The 21,490-nt window shown below is 38.2% G+C and overlaps 1 protein-coding gene across 3 annotated transcripts in view; it reads right to left on the reverse strand.

The window, feature by feature from the left end:
* The window catches only part of GluRS-m (putative glutamate--tRNA ligase, mitochondrial), a 193,548-nt gene that overhangs the window by 90,485 nt on the left and 81,573 nt on the right, over positions 1–21,490 (reverse strand). For all 3 annotated transcript variants that reach the window (XM_090387441.1, XM_090387440.1, XM_090387442.1), the window contains one exon: positions 18,505–18,692. In XM_090387441.1, the coding sequence (XP_090243567.1) occupies positions 18,505–18,692 (188 nt within the window). The remainder of the gene's footprint in view (positions 1–18,504; positions 18,693–21,490) is intronic.

The raw sequence follows: 21,490 nt of genomic DNA on the forward strand, positions 1-21,490 counted from the left end.
TGAAAAATACTGAAATCCTTGCATTTTACCGATTGAGCTACTGCCTGTTGATTTCAATTTTATTCCTAAATTTATATCCTGCTAAATATCTTATATAAGAGAAATTTTTTTCTCCCATATAAAACTAAAATTAATTAATTAAATTTAATTAATGAATTAATATTTGAAAAAACTGTATTAACATCAAGTGTCATCCACTACAAGTTTAAAAAAATGTATTTGAACTTGAGTGGATGAATAAAAAGTATTTTATTAACGATTGAAAATTTGAACAAGATATATAAATATATATAGGGAGAGTGTGAACTAATAGTAGGAATTGAATAATGGTTGTATTTTGCACAATCTTTGATCATTAACAATTAATTAATGTACATGTGACCATTTTAAATCAACAAAAATTAAAATAATAATAGTAATAAAAATCAAAAAACCAAAAATTAGTTTTCCATCATTCCAGTTTTTTATTTGTTTAGAACTGATTTTAAATCTGTGGAATCCCCCAGGTTACTGCATGTCCAAATAGAAGCATTGCAAAAATCAATTTATCACTGCCATTAAACTATTATATCGGCATTCACCAACTTGCTTTTCACAAGAAATGCACATAACAAATAAATCTATAAATATTTACATATATATTTATTTATTTATGATACATACCTATTTTTAAATTTACCTAAAGTTCGATTCAACAATAAATTAAATATATAATGAATACAAAACTTTTAAAAAATTACCCTATGGGGGCATTGTTTTTTTACATGATCCAACACCCCTTTCTTTTATTGAATATTTGCTAAACATGGTTTTAATCGGCAAAGAAATGTTAAGTATTGAAGAAAAATTTCACTACATGCACATGATGCACAAAGCTTACCTCAGATATATCAGGCTGAATAACAGGCATGGTAAACATAAACATGCTTTGGAAGGGAGAGAGCTTTGTGAATGTGTCACCTCTAAATCCTATGCTAGACTTGAATTTTTTTACCACTTCAAGGCTTACAAAAAGTTGGGTTTAAGTCGAGGTTTACATAAATCAGGAACTAGCTGTATTTTTCGCTGCACAAACAAATTCCACAATGCAATTCATAAAACTTGGAATTATTTAACTGCGCTTCATTCCACATGATCTCTCTCTGCCCATTAACAGCTGAATCCACTCAGTGATTAGCATTAGTAAAGGCACATGATGCAAGAAAGCAAGCTTAAATAGCATCAGCCAAAAAAAAATAAAAAAAAACCCACAACCCATCTCATTTTATCCATCCACTCTCTCCAAACGTTTGTCTAGTTCTGCCTTGAATCTATTTAAGCTATCAACTTCTACAACAGATGGAAGTTTGCTCCAGCAATCAACCACCTGCAGGCTAAAGGCAAACTTCGGCACATCTATCCTACAACTATCTTTCCTCAATTTGAATTATGCCCTATCAGGTGATTATTCTGAGCAAGAGGAAGAATCCCATCAGCATTGAACATGCTGAAACCATTCAAGGCTTTATACACCTCCATCAGATCACCTCGCAGGTGCCTAGTCTCCAGACACTGTAATTTGCAAAACTTAAGCTTTCTTCGTAAGAGCAACCCTCTGTTCCATTCACTAAACTTGATGCACTTCTCTTTACTTGTTCCAGCAGTTCTACATTCTTCTTAAAATGAAGCCTCCAGACCTGTATACAGTACTCAAGGTGTGGCCTGACCACTGCCTTATACAAGGGGATAATCACCTCCTTATCCTTGCTAGAAAAATTTCTTTACATAACATTGACAAGACACCATGAGCTACTCTTGCACACATTCTGCACTGCTCAGAAAATTTCATATCTGCTTGCACGATTACCCCAAGGTCTTTTTCATTCTCTGCCACTGTCAGTGTAGTACCACACAGTTGATACGTTACTCTGGGGTTACTGAGTTCCATATGCAGTACTTTACATTTGTCAATGTTAAACTTCAGTTGCCACCTCTCAGCCCATCTGCTCAACTTTTCTAGATTCTGTTGCGGCAGTGTACTGTCATTAACAACCCTGCTGACCTTTGTATCGTCTGCAAAGTTAGACATTAAGCCTGATATACCATTGTCGATATCATTAATAAATACAGAAAACAACAATGGACCCAACACTTAACCCTGGGGGACTCCACTAATAACATCAGTCCACAAAGAGCAGTGTCCATTGATTACCACTCTGTCTTCTCCCACTCAACCATCCCATTATACACAGCAGAAATTTGCCTCCAATGCCGCACTGCTCCAATTTGTGCAGCAATCTTCCATGTGCAACAGTAAAAAAGCCTTTCTAAGATCCAAATATATGATATCAAAATTATTCTTTGCATCCAATTCCATGTGACCACATCATACTATCCAATCAAATTGGTCAGACAAGACTTCCCCTTAACAAACCAATGCTGTGTCAGAGCTATAACTGAAGTCTTTAGCATTAGCATTAGTAGAGGCATACGATGCAAGAAAGAAAGCTTACGCAGAATCAGCCCAAAAAAAAAAAAAAATCCATTTCAATCCTCCGTTTGTTCGAAATACCTGTCCAGTTGAGCCTTAAATTTATTTAGGCTATCAACTTCCACAACAAGGGATGGAAGTCTGTTCCACAAACCAACTACCAGCTGGCAAAAGGCAAATTTCCAAACATCTATTCTGCATCTGTCTTTCCTCAATCTGAATTTATGCCCCTCTCAAGTGTTTATTCTGAGCAAGAGGAAGAATCCAATTGGCACTGAGCATGCTTAAACCATTCAAGGCTTTATACACCTCTATCAGATCGCCTCGCCGGTGCCTAGTCTCCAGACACTGTAATTTGCAAAACTTAAGCCTTTCTTCGTAAGAGCAACCCTTTGTTCCATTCACTAATCTTGTTGTCCTTCTCTGTACTCATTGCAGCAGCTCTACATCCTTCTTGAAATGAGGCCTCCAGACCTGTATACAGTACTCAAGGTGTGGCCAGACCATTGCCTTATACAAGGGAATAATCATCTTATCCCTGCTAGAAAAATTCCTGAATATCATTGACAAAACACCATGAGCTACTCTTGCAGCCCGTTTGCACTGCTCAGAGAACTTCATATCTGCCTGCACAATTACCCCCAGGTCCTTTTCATTCTCTAATACTGTCAGTCTAAACAATAGTAGAGAATTGTCTTGTCTAGTCTCTTCTTCTAGATGCAAAATACTCATTTAGTTTGTTAGCTTCCTGAGCATGATATCAACAGTATTTAAATTCTATACAGTGGGACCAACTGATGATGTTACCAACAGCAAATTCAAAATGGGAAGCATTCAAAGAACTTATCTTGGAAGCTACTAGGCTTTACATACCAACTAAGAAATATTGTTCAAGGTTTAGGCCTAAGTGGATGTCAGATGAACTAATGAGACATATGGCAGAGAAGAAAAATGCATGGGATACATATAAATTAACACGTGACACAGAAGCCTATGATAGATACAAGTTGATCTGTAACCAAGTTACAAAGGAGGTTAGGCAGGCGAAGGCAGATTAAGAGAAATCTTTGGCAAGGGATGCAAAGAAAAACAGCAAAGAGTTCTTTACTTATGTAAACTCTAGAAGGAAGGGGATAAACTCTAGAAGGAAGGGGATGAATCAGATTGGTCCACTTGATAACGATGGGTCAACTGTTGATGATCCTGCTCAGATAGCTAACAAACTAAATGAATATTTTGCATCGACATTCACACATGAGGAGTTATTCAGTGAGGGGAATGCCAGAGGTGTATTCAACTCTGGCAGTAAACTAGAGAATCTTGTAATAACTGAAAGTAAAGTGGAGGAGAAATTGTTGAAGATAAATACAAGAAAGGCACCTGGGGTGGATGGGATCTATCCAGTTATATTAAAGGAGGCAGCAAAGGAATTAATTTTCCGGGAACAGAAGTTAAACTAACAGGTCTATAATTACTTGTGTTGCCCTTTGATCCTCCTTTGTGAATTGGGGTCACATTTGCACATCTCCAGTCGATGGGTACTTCCCCTGAGTCCATGGAAGCTCTCATAATTATGGCTAAGGGTTTGCTTACTTCCTTTGCTGCCTCCTTTAATATAACTGGATAGATCCCATCCACCCCAGGTGCCTTTCTTGTATTTATCTTCAACAATCTCTCCTCCACTTTACTCTCAGTTATTACAAGATTCTCTAGCTTACTGCCAGAGTTGAATACACCTCTGGCATTCCCCTCGCTGAATAACTCCTCATGTGTGAATGTCGATGAAAAATATTCATTTAGTTTGTTAGCTACCTGAGCAGGATCATCAACAGTTTAACCATCGATATCAAGTGGACCAATCTGATTCATCCCCTTCCTTCTAGAGTTTACATAAGTAAAGAACTATTTGCTGTTTTTCTTTGCATCCCTTGCCAAAGATTTCTCGTAATCTGCCTTCGCCTGCCTAACCTCCTTTGTAACTTGGTTACAGATCAACTTGTATCTACCATAGGCTTCTGTGTCACGTGTTAATTTATATGTGTCCATGCATTTTTCTTCTCTGCCATATGTTTCATTAGTTCATCCACTTAAGCCTAAACCTTGAACAATATTTCTTAGTTGGTATGTAAAGCCTAGTAGCTTCCAAGATAAGTTCTTTGAATGCTTCCCATTTTGAATTTGCTGTTGGTAACATCATCAGTTGGTCCCACTGTATAGAATTTAAATACTGTCTCAGTCTATCGTAGTTGCCTTTACGAAAGCAATAACCCTTCCCTTTACCCCTAATGGTAGTTACCTCTTTGAGTAAATCCCACTTCAGCACACTGTGATCACTGCCACCTAGTGGTTCATTTACCTGCAGATTCTTAATGCATGAAGAATCACTACTGATAATCAAATCAAGAGTATTACTCCCTCTAGTTGCCTCCCGAACATGCTGATGTAGAAAACAATCATCCAATAAATCCACAAAAGCCTTGCTAGTGTGTGAGTGACCAGCCCCCAAATTCCAGTCAATATCTGGGAAATTAAAATCCCCCATTATAAGACTCTCTGATTTACTAGCCCACTATTTCCCTGTACAATTTCTTATTATACTCATCAGGGTCATTAGGCCTATAGCACACTCCTACTCTCAATTTTGATCTCCCAATGCTTATGGCACACCAAACTGACTCGACACTGCACTGTCCAGCAATGTCGACTGGCTTCACTTCCTTGGATTTTATGTATTTCTCAACTAATAGCATAACCCCTCTTCCCTTCCTATCCTGTCTATCCCTTCTGTAGACATTGTACTCCCCAAATTCCAGTTCTGCATTCCTTATATCTGTGTGACACCACGTCTCTGAAATCCCCACAATATCTGCCTTTGATGTTTTGAGCAATACCTCAAATGCATCAAATTTATTTACTAAACTCCTAGCATTGGTGTACACGCAAGTATACATGCACCTGTTCTTTTTCTTAGCTACCCTAACACAACCCATGTGTTTACTTGTACCCCAATGATTCCCAGCAGTCTCTGAAATATCCTGCATCTTATTTTCCAGGCTGCGGCTCATTCCAATAGAAGCAGTGCAAGAATCACTTTCACCTCTGCCAGTGGCTACTGTTAATCTATTAGTCCTTGTATCCCCCCAATCTATCAGTTTTCCGACCCACCTAACACTGCCTCGATAGCATCAGCAAACATTCTTCTACCCTTTCTATTTAAGTGTATCCCATCCCTGTAGAAGCAGTCTCTCCTGTTAACAAGTACAGACCAGGCTGAAAAAAATTTTACCCCTTGAGCCTTGCACAATCTTTCCAGGGCCAAATTGATTGACAGGGCTCTCATCATATACTCCCTCCTATCGTGTCTGGGCAGAATTGCAGACACTTTCAAATGCAACCCTAATTCACGGCTTTTTTTCAACAGTGACCTGTACTTCTTAAGTAATTCCTCCGGTCTCCTACTCGTAATATCATTGGTGCCAAAGTGTACAACTATATCACCTTTTGTGCCCTGAAAAGATGATATCCGTTCTACAACATCATCAACCTTTGCCCCTGGCAGACATACCCTGGTCCTGTTCCACCTATCCTTTTTACAAAGCATGTTTCCCATTTCCCTGACAATAGAGTCACCAACAACTACTAGTTCCTTTGGGACCAGCGCATTCTGCCTTGGGGGCTGCTGGTGCTGTGTTGTGTGATGACCAAGTGCAAGCTCTGGCATTAGTGTGGGCAGCTGAGAGCTTGATGGGCCCCTCACTTTTAATCCTTCGAGGGCATCCACCCTGTCCTTGTAGCTCTCATATAGGCCAATAACAACGCTGAGTTATCGCCTGATTTCCTTACACTCCTTGCATCGCGCACACACAAAGACATCCCCCATGGCAGTATCATATCCCGTACCCGACTGCTCCACAAACATCAAGCAAGTAGGGCATTTTAATAAACTGTGATTCAGAGGGCAACTGCCCCCCTCAGTTCTCCCCTGAGCCACAGCACTCCCATTAGCTTGAGCCTTATGCTTTGCTGCTTTGGTCTGAGTCATGATTTCGATTTAATTTCAATAAAATTTCAATTTCAGTACAAAATTAAAACTCTAAACTTATATCCCAACACAGTTATAACGCTATATTTATGTTTCAGTATCGAGTGTTATCTACGAAATCCCTTTATATAATTTCCATATTAAGTTAAGTATTAATTATTTATTTTTTACTAATTATTTATGTTACATAACCCAAGTCGTTATTTATAGTTAATAGTACAATTTAATTGACAATGAAGTTCAACAAGATTAATTATCTGATTAATTGACAATATTATGTACTATACTATACTATATTAAGCTTATGCTATCTATTATCGCGTAACAATGGAGGCAATTTACGAATGGTAAACACGTGGATTTGATACCCGTTCCGATACTAAGTAATACCTACAAAATCTCTATCTAAGTTACTTTAAACTAAGTATCGTAAATAAGAATATAAAGCTACTCTAGAAAATAAGTTAATATGCCAATTTAAGCTAATAAAACAGAAAATAAATCAGAAAAAACTTCTCTGTTCCAGGAGCGGCTTCTCTGTTCCAGGAGCGCACAGGCTACGCTCGTTCTCGTTCTCATGGAAGACTGCTGCACAAATTGGAGCACTGTGGCATTGGAGGCAAATTGCTGCTATGGATAAAGGGGTGGTTGAGGGGGAGAAGACAGAGAGTGGTAATCAATGGACACTGCTCATTGTGGACTAATGTTATTAGTGGAGTCCCTCAGGGTTCGGTGTTGGGTCCATTATTGTTTTCTGTATTTATAAATGATATTGATGATGGTATATCAAGCTTAATGTCCAAGTTTGCAGACGATACAAAGGTTGGCAGGGTTGTCAAGGACACTACTGCAACAGGATCTGGAAAGGTTGAGCAGATGGGCTGAGAGGTGGCAAATGAAGTTTAACATTGACAAATGTAAAGTACTACATATGGGAAACACCAACCCCAGAGCAATGTATCGACTCTGTGATACTACACTGACAGTGGTAGAGAATGAAAGGAACCTGGGGGGTGGTTGTGCAGGCAGATATGAAGTTTTCTGAGCAGTGCAGATGGGCTGCAAGAGTAGCTCATGGTGTATTGTCGATGATATATACGAATTTTTCTAGCAGGGATAAGACGTGATTATTCCCTTGTATAAGGCAATGGTCAGGCGACACCTAGAGTACTGTATACAGGTCTGGAGGCCTCATTTCAAGAAGGATGTAGAGATGCTGGAACGAGTACAGAGAAGGGCAACAAGATTGGTGAATGGAACAAAGGGGTGCTCTTACGAAGAAAGGCTTAAGTTTTGCAAATTACAAATGTACAGTGTCTGGAGACTAGGGCACCAGTGAGGTGATCTGATTGAGGTGTATAAAGCCTTGAATGGTTTGAGCATGCTCAATACTGATGGGATTCTTCCTCTTGCTCAGAATAATCACCTGAGAGGGCATAAATTCAAATTGAGGAAAGACAGATGTAGGATAGACGTGAGGAAATTTGCCTTTAGCCAGCGGGTGGTTGGTTGCTGGAACAGACTTCCATCCCTTGTCGTGGAAGTTGATAGCCTAAATAAGTTTAAGGCTCAGCTGGACAGGTATTTCGAACGAACAGAGGGGTGAAGTAGAAGTGGTTATTTTTTATTTATTTTTATTTTATTTTTTTTTTGGGCTGATGCTGCATAAGCTTGCTCTCTTGCATCAAATGCCTCTACTAATGCTAATGCTAACAGTTGAACCATCGATATCAAGTTGTGCCAATCTGGTTCATCCCCTTCCTTCTAGAGTTTACATAAATAAAGAACTCTTTGCTGTTTTTCTCTGCATCTTTTGCCAAAGATTTCTCGTAATCTGCCTTTGCTTGCGTAACCTCCTTTGTGACTTGGTTACAGACCAGCTTATATCTATCATAGGCTTCCATGTTACCTGTTAATTTATATGTATCCATGCATTTTTCTTCTCTGCCACATGTCTCATTAGTTCATCAGACATCCATTTAGGCCTAAACCTTGAACAATATTTCTTAGTTGGTATGAAAAGGCTAGATCTTCCAATATCCTTTGAATGCTTACCATTTTGAATTTGCTGTTGGTAACATCATCAGTTGGTCCCACTGTATAGAATTTAAATACTGTCTCAGACCAACGTAGTCGCCTTTACGAAAGCGATAACCTTTCCCTTTACACCGATGGTAGTTACCTCCTTGAGTAAATCCCACTTCAGCACACTGTGATCACTGCCACCTAGTGGTTCCTTTATCTGCAGATTCTTAATGGATGAAGAATCACTACTGATAATCAGATCAAGAGTATTACTCCCTCTAGTTGCCTCCCGAACATGCTGCTGTAGAAAACAATCATCCAATAATCCATAAAAGCCTTGCTAGTGTGTGAGTGAACAACCCACAAATTCCAGTCAATATCTGGGAAATTAAAATCCCCATTATAAGACACCCTGATTTACTGACTTACTGGCCTATTAAGCATGCTATTGCACTGTACAGCTGTTTATTATACTCATCAGTCTTTAGGCCTATAACACTCCTACTCTCAATTTTGCTTTCTCAGTGCTTATGTTAAACCAAAAAAAGAGTCTACACTGCACTGTCCAGCTATATCGATTGGCTGTACTTCCTTGGATTTTATGTGTTTCTTAACTAATAGCATAACCCCTCCTCCCTTCCTATCCTGTCTATCCATCTTGTACACACTGTACTTCCCAAATTCCATTTCTGCATTCTCTATATCTATATGACACCAGGTCTCTGATATCCCAACAACATCTGCCTTTGATGTTCTGACCAACACCTGAAAGTCATCAAATTTATTTACCAGACTCCTAGTATTGGTGTACACAGAAGTATACATACACCTGTTCCTATTCTTAGCTACCCTAACACAGCCCATGTACACTCTTGTTCAAAGAAAGCGCATTACCCCTTAAAATTGTAATTGTCATCCGAATAACGTAAGTATATGGCAATATTTCTTACAGATTGCATCAGACAAGATTGACACATGTAGGTGATGACATAATATTGCATCAGCTGTTACTTTCAGATATATAAGCACGCTCTGCAAGAGTCACAGTCATTCCTTGCTTGTGTCAGGATGGCGAGTTACGTGCAGTTGACGCCACGAAGAAAGAGTGCTATTGTTGCTTTATGTGAGTGTCTTGTAATCAGTCGACAGTGAATAGATTTCTTTCCAAACTCAAGAATACTGGTTCTTCTGATAGGAAAAAAGGTACCGGATGCAAAGGAGTCTCTACACCAGGACAGCGGTTTAAAGCACTTATGCCTTAAAAACTGTAAAGCTTCTTTGTCTGAGCTGAAAAGAGAATGGGAAGAACATACAGGATTGGTAGCAAGTGCAGTAACAGTCAGAAGACATCTCTTCAGAAATGGACTTGTAGCCTGTCTTTCTAAGAAGAAGCCCCTCCTGACACAAAAAAATGAAAAAGGCAAGATTAATTTGGTGGAAGGAGCATGTCAAATGGATCCTCGAGCGGTGGAAGTGTTATTTTCTCGGATGAGAAGAAATTCAACCTGCATGGCTCTGATGGGAGGGAGACAAACGATTCGCCGTAGATGTGGTGAAGAATACCATCCAGACTGTATGATGTTTACAGAGAAATTCCCTACCAGCCAAATGATATGGAGGTGCATTTCGTATCGTGGAGTAGGTCACCTGTAGTTTATAAAAAGTTCCGTAAATGGCAATGAATACCTGGCTATATTAGAAGGCAAATTGCTGCCAACATTAGAGACCATTTCAACCTGCCAAGTAACTGCATCTTTTAGGACGACTCTGCTCCTTGTCATTGGGCGAAAAGTGTAAGTAGGCACTTCTGTAGTTACTTTAGCTTCATTTCTGCATTAGAGGTTCAACAGTAATGTGTTTACATTCATTACTGGTGAAAAAATGGTTCATTACAATGCTCAGGTGGCCATGAAACAGCCCGCATCTGAATGCTATAGAGAACTGTTGGCATTGTGTGGAATCTGTAGTTGCCAGAAAGAAACCAAAGACCCTTCGTGAACTTCAGGAAGCCATAATTCGTGTTTGGAACCACGAACTATCAGTTGATTATCTTCAGAAATTGATCTTGTCAATGCCTCAACGTGTACTGCTGTCATTAGGGCCAGAGTGATTCAAATAAATATTAGTTTGCACATGGTGAACTTTTCATTTTGTTTTCTATTTAAAATGGTAAACTGAAGCAAATTGATGGCTTCAGATAATATTTTAGCCATAATTGTCGTGTTTACCCAAACTGTTGTATAAAGGTTGCAAATGTTCATTATGAAATATTTTGAGAGCACCTGTTAGATATTACTTATCTTTGCCTCGACTATTAATAAATATCTTTTGTTTATATTTCTATTTTTGATGCTAGTCATTAATGTAAGATACCATCGCAAAAAAAGGTTAGCAATGTGAAATTCCTAGGTGTTGCACTTTCTTTGAACACCAGTGTATTTACTTGTTCTGCAATGACTCCCAGAAGTCTCTGGAATCCTCTGCAACTTGTTTTCCAGACTGCTGCTCATTCTAACAGATGCAGTGCAAGAATCACTTCCTCCTCTGGGTGCAGCTACTGTTAATCTATTAGTCCGTGTATCCCTTCCCAAGCTAGTAAGCAGTTTCCTGACCCACCTAACACTGCCTTGATAGCATCAGCAAATATTCTTGCACCCTTTCTATTTGTGTATTCCATCCCTGTAGAATACACATTTATATTTATATCCCTGTGATATAAATATGCAAATGAGAATACATATAAAATAAATTTAAAAAAAAATCTGTTTTCTTTATTAATCTAGTTTTTAATGGAGCTGATTTCTTCTTCTTCTTTTCCTATTAAGCATGCTGTTTGTTGTTTTGGAGAGATCATCTTTCCATCTTCTTCTTGGCCTTCCTCTACTTTGTTTGCCGATGGGTTTCCAATCCTTTAACGTTTCTGTTAAACTGTCTTCTGCATCCTATCTATATGTGCTTCCCATTCTTTGTTTTCCCTTATTATCCACTCATTAATTGGTTGTATTTTACATTTTTCCCCCAATTTACTCAACATTTAACTTTATCTTTTAATCTTTTATTAGTTACTTTCCTTGGTGTTTTCAATTGTATGGTTTGGACTGTCCAAATGATATTATTTAACCACCAATATTCTACTTGCTTTTTAATGCTTGTTCTTCTATTTCTTCTTGATTCATTAATAAACTAATCTCTATTCCTAGATAGCTAAATTTCATAATTTTTTTTTTTTTTTTATCATTTTCTCTTCTACTTTACATCTAAGTGCTTGCTATTGTTAGGCTCTTTATTTTCCCTTTGGATATTTCCACATTACTCTTTTTGCTTTTTTTTATTAAAGTTATGCCGCATTCTTTATTGCAAAACAGATAATATTTAATTTTTTATTCTTTCTATTTTATGTCATTAATTAATTAATTCATTCATTCATTGTCAAACTGAAGAGAGTTTCATTACGCATTTACTGTTCATATACACTGAGTGATCACTGAATTATGACCATCCCCTATGAAAACTGAATGCGACCTTTTGACCACGTGAAGTATGAGAATGCAGAGTTAGTCGATCTACGTAGCATAGATAAGGTGTCAGTGGTTCGATAGGTAGTAAAATTCTGAGAGTGATGGGTAAAAGGAAGGATTTATCACAGACTTTGATAAAGGACAGATTGTGGGTGCTCGACAAGCTGGTGCCTCAATTTCCCAAACGGCTGAACTGGTGAGGTGTTCAAGAGCCGCCGTAGTTAAAGTGTACCAGGACTGGCATCAAAATGGTCAAACAACAACCCGACAGCAAAACTGCAAAGGTCAGCGAAAGGTTGATGTTAGAGGTGAGCACCGGATCCGACGACTCATACAGGCGAATAGGCACAGCACTGTTGAAGAGTTGACTACCTAATACAACATGGGCCAACCCGGAACAATATCTGGCATGACCATGCATTGCACGTATGGGCTATACCAACAGACGACCCCCTACAGCATCCTCTCCTCATAACCAAGGTTCATCGGTGTAAAAGACTTGCCTGGTGCAAAGAGCATGCAAGTTGGATGTTAGAAGACTGGAAGGAGGTGTGCTGGTTGGATGAGTCACGTTATTTACTCCACACCATGGATGGTCGTGTATAGATTTGGCATCAACAACATGAGGTGCTTGATCCGTCATGCATGGTATCAAAAGTGCAGGCCAGTGGAGGCAGTTGTATGGTGTGGGGCATGTTTCACTGGCAGGAACATGGACCTCTGGTGCATGTGGAACAATGTATCATTGGTCTCCGCTATCACCAACTGCTTGCTTACTGTGTACACCCCACTATGTTACACTTTTTCCTGAATGTGATGATGAAAGATGACAATGCACCAAGCCATTGGGCACTTGTTGAGGAATGGTTTGAGGAACACAGTTCTGACTTTCAGCATATCGATTGGCCTCCGAACTCCCACGATATCAATCCCACAGAGCACTTGTGGGACACTATGGAAAGGCACATCAGGTGTCTGGATACACCAATCACCTACATACCTGCATTGCTGACCGCATTACCCACAGCTTGGTTGGCCATACCTCCGGAACACTTCCAACACCTTGTTGAATCAATGCCACGTCAGATAGTTGTTGTGAGGGCAAAAGGAGGACCTATGAAGTATTAGGCAGGTGGTCATAATTCAGTGATCACTCAGTGTATATATACAGACACTTCCCAACTTACGTAATACTTGCCTTACGTAAATTCGACTTAACATAAGTTTTTGCCTGCCAGTGCAAACTGATAAAAACATGGAAACGTATTTTGCATCCTGTATGAATAAAGGAAGGTATTGCCAAAATATCGTAATTGAACCCAACAAGACATCGTAATTGAACTCAAAAAAATAAATAAATAAAGACATATCTTTATTTAATTATTTATTTATTTTTTTGGTAATTCGTTCCAAGATCTCAGAAATTGAAATTTTTCGCTATATAACTAAGATATTTAACTCTCTAAAGATCATTTTTATAATGTAAATTGTATTAGTTTTATATAAATTTAAGTCAAATAAGCACAACACAAAGATCACTTTTAACTAAAGGATGCAAAAATAGAACACATGGCCAATATGTTTACAAATGCTATTGGCTCAGAGAGGAAGGGCAATGCGGTCCAGCCAGAGAATGCACTACACTTTCATCATTATCATAATTATGTTCCATCATAAGAATCACTTTTGAACACCTTTGTGATATTTTTCTAAAGCATATTTCTGGAGGTCACGACCATAAAACAATAAAACAATTTGCATTTTTTGGTTACTAGGCTTTTCTGAGTGAAATGTATTATAAATGGGTAGTAAACTCAATCTTATTGCATTTGCGATAACTGAAATTGTGTGGGTTTTTATGTTATTATGGTGAAACATGTTTCCCCTTCACTGAAATCTTCAATCATATAAAAAACATAAATAAATTTTCAGAATCTTCTCTTCATTCCTATTTACTTATTATAATGATGAATGGAAAGTGCAAGAGGTGGCAGTGCTAGGAAATGAAACAAAATTGATTCAGTAATGAAGATTAGTAGTAGTAGTAGTGGCATGTGATGCAAGAAAGCAAATGTATGAGCTTATGTAGCATCAGCCAAAAAAAAAAAAAAATCACACCATTCCCTCCAAATGCCTGTCCAGTTCCTCCTTAAATTTATTCAAGCTATCAACTTCCACAACGACAGGTGGAAGTTTATTCCAGCAATTAACCACCCGCTGGCTAAAGGCAAATTTCCGCACATCTATTCTACATCTGTCTTTTCTTAATTTGAATTTATGCCCCCTTAGGTTCGTAATCTGAACAAGTGGAAGGATCCCATCAGAATTCAGCATGCTCAATCCATTCAAGGCCTCATATACCTCAATCAGATCACTGCGCAGGTGCATAGTCTCCAGCCACTGCAATTTGCAGAACTTAAGCCTCTCTTGGTAAGAGAATCCCTTCATTCCCCTCACCAATCTTGTTGCCCTTCTCTGTGCCCGCTCAAGTAAATCTACATCCTTCCTAAAATGAGGTCTCCAGACCTGTACGCAGTACTCAAGGCGTGGCCTGACCATTGCCTTATATAGAGGGATAATCACCTCCTTTTCTCTGCTAGCAAAATTCCTATATATCATTGACAAAACCCCATGACCTGCCCTGGCAGCCTGTCTGCATTGCTCAGAGAACTTCATATCTGACTGCACAATTACTCCCAGGTCTTTTTCATTTTCTACCACCTTAAGTGTAGTACCACACAGTTGGTACGTTTCTCTGGAGTTATTTCTACCCATATGCAGTACTTTGCATTTGTCAAGGTTAAACTTCAGTTGCCACTTCTTAGCCCATCTGCCCAAATTATCTAGATCCTGTTGCAGTAGCAGACTGCCATTACTGTCATTAACAACCCTGCCAACCTTTGTATCATCTGCAAACTTCGACATTGAGCCTGATATACCTTCATCAATATCACTGATAAATATACAAAACAACAGTGGACCTAATACCGAACCCTGTGGGACTCCACTAATAACATTAGTCCAAGAAGAGCAGCACCCATTGATTACCACCCTCTGTCTTCTCCCACTTAACCATCCTTTTATCCATTGTAGCAACTTACCCTTAATACCATTCTGCTCCAATTTGTACAATAGTCTTCCATGCGCAACTGTGTCAAAAGCTTTCCTGAAATCCAAATATATGATATCAAAATTGTTTTTTGCATCCAGTTCCTTTGTAACCACATCATAATATCCTATCAAATTTGTCAGACAAGACTTTCCCTTAACAAACCCATGCTGTGTCTGAATTATTGCTGCAGTCTTGTCTAGATGATCCTGCAATGCATCTTTAACCAGCGACTCCATTATTTTACCTGGAACAGAAGTTAAACTAACTGGTCCGTAATTACTCGTGTCACCCTTCGATCCCCCTTTGTGAATTGGGGATACATTTGCACATCTCCAGTCCGTGGGAACCTCCCCTGAGTCCAAGGATGCTCTTATAATTATGGCTAAGGGTTTGCTTAGTTGCCTTGCCGCCTCCTTTAATATAACTGGATAGATCCCATCCACCCCAGGTGCTTTTCTTACGTTTAACTTCAACAATTTCTCTTCCACTTTGCTCTCAGTTATTACAAGATCATTAAGCACCCTGCTACAATTTGATAACCTTCTGCCATTTTCAAACCTTAATAATTCCTTATGTGTGAATGTAGATGCAAAATACTCATTCAGTTTGTTTGCTATCTGAGCAGGATCATCAACAGTCGAACCATCGATGTCAAGTGGACCAATCACATTCATCCCCTTCCTTTTAGAGTTTATATAAGTAAAGAAATCCTTGCTGTTTTTCTTAACATCTTTTGCCAAGGATTTCTCGTAATCTGCCTTCGCCTGCCGAACCTCCTTTGTGACCTGATTACAGATTAACTTATATCTGCCATAGGCTTCTGAGTCGCTTGATAATTTATATGCATCCCATGCATTTTTCTTCTCTGTTACGAGTCTCATTAGTTCATTTGACAACCATTTAGGCCTAAACCTTGAACAATATTTCTTAATAGGTATGAAACTCGTAGTAGCTTCCATGATTAATTCCTTGAATGCTTCCCACTTAGAATTTACTGTTGGTAACATCATCAGTTGATCCCACTGTACAGAATTTAAAAACTGTCGGAGACCACTGTACTCGCCTTTACGGAAGCAAAAACCCTTTCCTTTACCCCTGATGGTAATTAAATCTTTAAGTAAATCCCACGTCAGTACACTGTGATCACTGCCACCTAGTGGTTATTTTATCTGCAAATTCCTAATACATGAATGATCACTGCTGATAACCAGATCAAGAGTATTACTTTCTCTGGTTGCCTCTCGAACATGCTGCTGCAGAAAACAATCATCCAATAAATCCACAAAAGTCTGACTAGTGTGTGAGTGCCCAACCCACAAGTTCCAGTCAATATCTGGGAAGTTAAAATCCCCCATTATAAGACATTCCGATTTACTAGCCCACTATTTCTCTGTACAATTGTTCATTGTACTCATTTGAGTCATTAGGCCTATAACACACTCCTACTCTAATTTTTGTTTTCGCAGTGCTTATGTCACACCAAACTGACTCAACAGTGCACTGTTCATCTATATCAACTGGATGCACTTCTTTTGATTTTATATTTTTCTTTATTAACAGCATAACACCTCCTCCCTTCCTATCCTGTCTATCCTTTCTGTACACATTGTACTCACCAAATTCCAGTTCGGTATTCCTTATATCTGGGTGACACCATGTCTCTGATATCCCAACAATATCCGCCTTTGATGTCTTGACCAACACTTCAAATTCATCAAATTTATTTACTATACTTCTAGCATTGGTATACATGCAAGTATATTAAAATGATTAAGAAGAAGCAGGATAAAGTTTGTCATTTATTGCTTCAACAGTGCATACTATTTTAAAGGACAGTGTGCTTATAAAAGAACTTGTTAAAGGATCAATGCATTTAAGATCAACAGTGATCACAAAACAGCTTCGAGGTGCTATACTGAACGTGGAAAAGCTATTAATAATATGGATAAAAAAATCAGATTCAGAAGCAAGTGCCCCTGAGCCTAATGGGCCATTCAAGCAAAAGCAAGAAGAATTAAGGAAGATATTAAGGATAAGTACGGCTAACCCCCCAAGCAAAGTTCATGGCAAGCAATGGGTAGTTTATTAGGTTCAAGAATCGCAATGGTTTCCACAATGTTAAATTAAAATTTTTGTAATTGTACACTTTCAAAATTTTCCTGCGCATGAGATAAAAAAAATTGAATAAATAATTCTATTTACATGTTCATCAAACATTTCTTTTTTGCTTCAATCAAATTCCATGCAGACAGTGTTCTGCACAAGCCTTTAAGGAAATTCCAACTTACGTAGAGTTCCGCGGAATACAACCCTTACGTAAGTCAGGGAATGGCAATATATATATATATATTTATTGACTGATATAATTAATAAGGATATTAAAACTAACATTAACATACTAAACATAATAAATATTTAAATTTATCTCCTGCTGATTACAGCCTGTATACATTGATGGCAATCAACAGAGAGCAAACATGCATCAATGTACAAGTGAAAGCAATCAGCATAAAATTCTGTTTCTATATAATCCATATTCCAGTTTAACAGATATTTATTAACAGGTATAGAATTATATCAACTGGGGAGTTAATTTAGCTGTAAACTACAAATAATGGGCATTTAATTTGGTTGTAAACTGGAATTAATGGACCATTGGTCCAACAGATAGTGGCATAACTAATTAAATTGCAGAATTAACCTGAAGACATCCCTACCGCAGTGCAGCTAAATGAGAAAAGACCAAAGTGCATTTTTTGTCTTGCTGCTATGTGTACGTTGCAATGCCCTCTAACCAATTTCGTTTAGGTTAGTATTATGTGATATAATAAGGAATAGGTACATATGCCTGTTGTATTTAGGATTAAAATAAATAAGTAAGAGAATAAAGGAAAATGAAGTAAAAATAAAAAACTTATTCTAATGCTTATTTTATTCCTTTTTATTTTTACTCCTTTTTTGGTTCACTGTGTGTTCATTAACTCACTGAAAAATTCCTGGTATTATTTTATTTCCTATTCAGGAAATAAAGTCTCCTGCTATTATTACTAATTCATTCTTATTATCTATTTTATTAATTAAATATAATAGTTAATTATAAAATTTACCAATTTCTTTAGGTTTTCCATCTCCTGGGCCATAAATTAATACATTTAATGTTTGCTCTCACAATTTCAAGCTTTCTCGCTTTTTACAAGCTGTTTGAATTTTAGTAATTATTTATTTTGTCAACACTCATCAGCAACGTAACATTTTATCATGCATGATTAAAACAAACTGAAAGAAAAAATAACCAATACTGTAAACACACTTGTGGAAGTAACAGAATTTAACTTACTTATTTATAATAACAGGTAAATGTGCAAATGCTGGAGGCTTCCATTTAAATGCCTTATACAACATTATGTGTTTATGGGTAGATGGATGCCATTCTACTCCTCTAAGAACATGAGTAATGCCCATTAAATGATCATCTACTACATTTGCAAGATGATAAGTAGGGAATCCATCACTCTTCATTATTATCTATTAAATAAAATAGATATGTACACAGAATTAAAAAAAAAAAAAGTTAATGGACATCAGAAAATAAAATTTAAATAATATATATGAGTGTTAAAATTGAGATAAAAAAAAAGACTGATCAAAAAAGATTTGAGACAAATTAAATATAAAATATATTGAGCCTCTAACAGTTATTCTCCTTCAACATAACTCCCCCACCTAGTACAATACATTTGTCTTTTTTCTCCACCAATGTTTTAAATACTTCAGAGATATCACTGTTTCAGAGAATATTTAAGATACCCAAAGTAATGTCTATTAGCTCAGTGTCTGTTGGAAAATTCCAACCCTTAGTTTACCCTTGAGCTTAGGAAACAGAAAAAAATCACAGAGGCCAGATCTGAAGTAAAGAGAGTATATTACATTTACATTAAAGTGAGCATCCTAGTTACCTCCTAGGCTTCTGCTAATATGCAGCTAGTTCTCACCTGTTCACATAGCTCATCAACTTCTAGTTGGTTAGTTATGTTATATGAACAGTCAAACAGAGATCTCATCTAGGTTAACTTAAATATAATTGCAGCAAATTAAAACAAAGTGCTTGCTTCTCAATCCAGTGACCTTTTGGCTTCATGGAGGGGACAGGTCATCACACTCAACATACAAGGAGGTAGGTCTCTATTATCAAATAGTTGCTTGTATTGCAAAGATGTTTCTGATAAAATCCTAAAACAATGCAAAGAACTACTGACAATCAAAGTGTTCACATACAGTGCCTTCATAAAGAGTGAGAATCCCTTGCTTGAGCTATGTATGGAGATCTGTATATATCAGACAATACAGCATAATGTGGAGGCCAGTCTACAGCTCTCCACACGAGCAGAGGTCCAAAGGTGTTAGGCCCAGCTGAAAAAAACTTGGACCTCAAGCTATGTCCAGTCACTGATTTGCCTCTGCTCGGGTGTCAGGCCATCAGCTGCCCACCCCACTGGGCATGACTGGACACCCAAAATGAGCAGGTCTACAGGCAGTGTTGAATCCAGAGTGTTTGCACCGGGGGGGGGGGGGGTTAAACTTCAGGGGTATATTCACCAGGGAGGGAAGAATGTAAACTTTGGGGGGGGGGTATGAGTAGTATAGGTATATACTTTTTTATCTTTATTTACAATATATGTATAGATTGAGTGATCAGTGAATTACAACCATCTACCTATATGGACCTAATACTTCTTAGGTCCTCCTTTTGCCCTCAGTACAGCAGCTGAACGACATGGCATTGATTCAACAAGATGTTGGAAGCGGGAGGTATGGCCAACCAAGCTGTGTGTAATGTGGTCAGCAATGAAGGTATGGAGGCGTTTAGTGTATCCAGATGCCTGATATGTCTTTCCATAGTGTCCCACAAGTGCTCTATGGGATTAATATCGGGGGTGTTCAGAGGCCAATCGATATGCTAGAAGTCAGAACTGTGTTCCTCAAACCTGCACAAAAAGTGCCCAATGGCTCAGCGCACTGTCATCTTGGAAGACACCATCGCCATTCGAGAAAAAGTGTAACATAGCAGGGTGTACACAGTCAGCAAGCAGTTGATGATAGCGGAGACCAATGATACATTGTTCCACATGCACCAGAAGTCCAAGTTCCTGCCAGTGAAACATGCCCCACACCATACAACTGCCTCCGCCTGCACTTTTGATACCATGCATAATGGATCAAGCACCTCATGTTGTTGATGCCAAATCCATACACGACCATCCATGGTGTGGAGTAAATAACGTGACTCATCCGACCAGCACACCTTCCAGTCTTCTAATGTCCAACTTGCATGCTCTTTGCACCAGGCGAGTCTTACGAACCTTGGTTAGGAGAGGATGCCATAGGGATTGTCTGTTGGTATAGCCCATATGTGAGACGCATGGTCATGCCAGATATTGTTCCGGGTTGGCCCATGTTGTATTCGGTAGTCAACCCTTCAACAGTGCTGTGTCTGTTCACCTGTATGAGTCGTCGGACCCAGCACTCACCTCTAACATCAACCTTTTGCTGACCTTTGCAGTTTTACCATCGGGTCGTTGTTTGACCATTTTGATGCCAATCCTGGTACCCTTTAACTATGGCGGCTCTCAAACACCCTACCAGTTCAGCCGTTTAGGAAATTGAGGCACCAGTTCGTTGAGCACCCACAATCTGTCCTTTATCAAAGTCTGATAAATCCTTCCTTTTACCCATCATGCTCTGAATTTTACTACCTACTGAACCACTGGCACCTTATCTATGCTACGTAGATAGATAAGGTGTCAGGAGTTTTGCCATTCGGAGGCCAATCGACTAACTCCGCACTCCCGTACCTCACGTGGTCAACGTGAGGTACAGGAGTGCGGGTGTTCATAGGGGTGGTCATAATTCAGTGATCACTCAGTGTATGTTACAAAAAAATCTAAATATTTATGAATGTTATAATAAGAGAATGTGAGAAAACAAAACAAAACAGGAAACAAAAGCAAATATTTATTATTTAACATCTAAAATGTTATTTAGATGTTAAAGTCAGTTCACAAAAAAAAAAAAAAAAAACCGGTTCGGTTGACTTTATTGTTGGGTGGTAACGCTACAGGGGATTTAAAATTAAAACCCCTTTTAGTTTACCAGGAAGAGAGCCAAAGCACAAACCAAATTCAACACATTTTTCATGATTAAATTAAATCAATTAAAATCAATTTAGATCAATTAAATTCATGATTTTAATTGGAATTTTAAGTATAATTCTTATTCACATAATTATATACATATGTAATGCAGAATATTTTATATGTACAAAT

This window comes from Mastigoproctus giganteus, chromosome 13, assembly GCF_048544385.1.
Source record: "Mastigoproctus giganteus isolate SK-2022 chromosome 13, ASM4854438v1, whole genome shotgun sequence".
Taxonomy (NCBI): Eukaryota; Metazoa; Arthropoda; class Arachnida; order Uropygi; family Thelyphonidae; genus Mastigoproctus; species Mastigoproctus giganteus.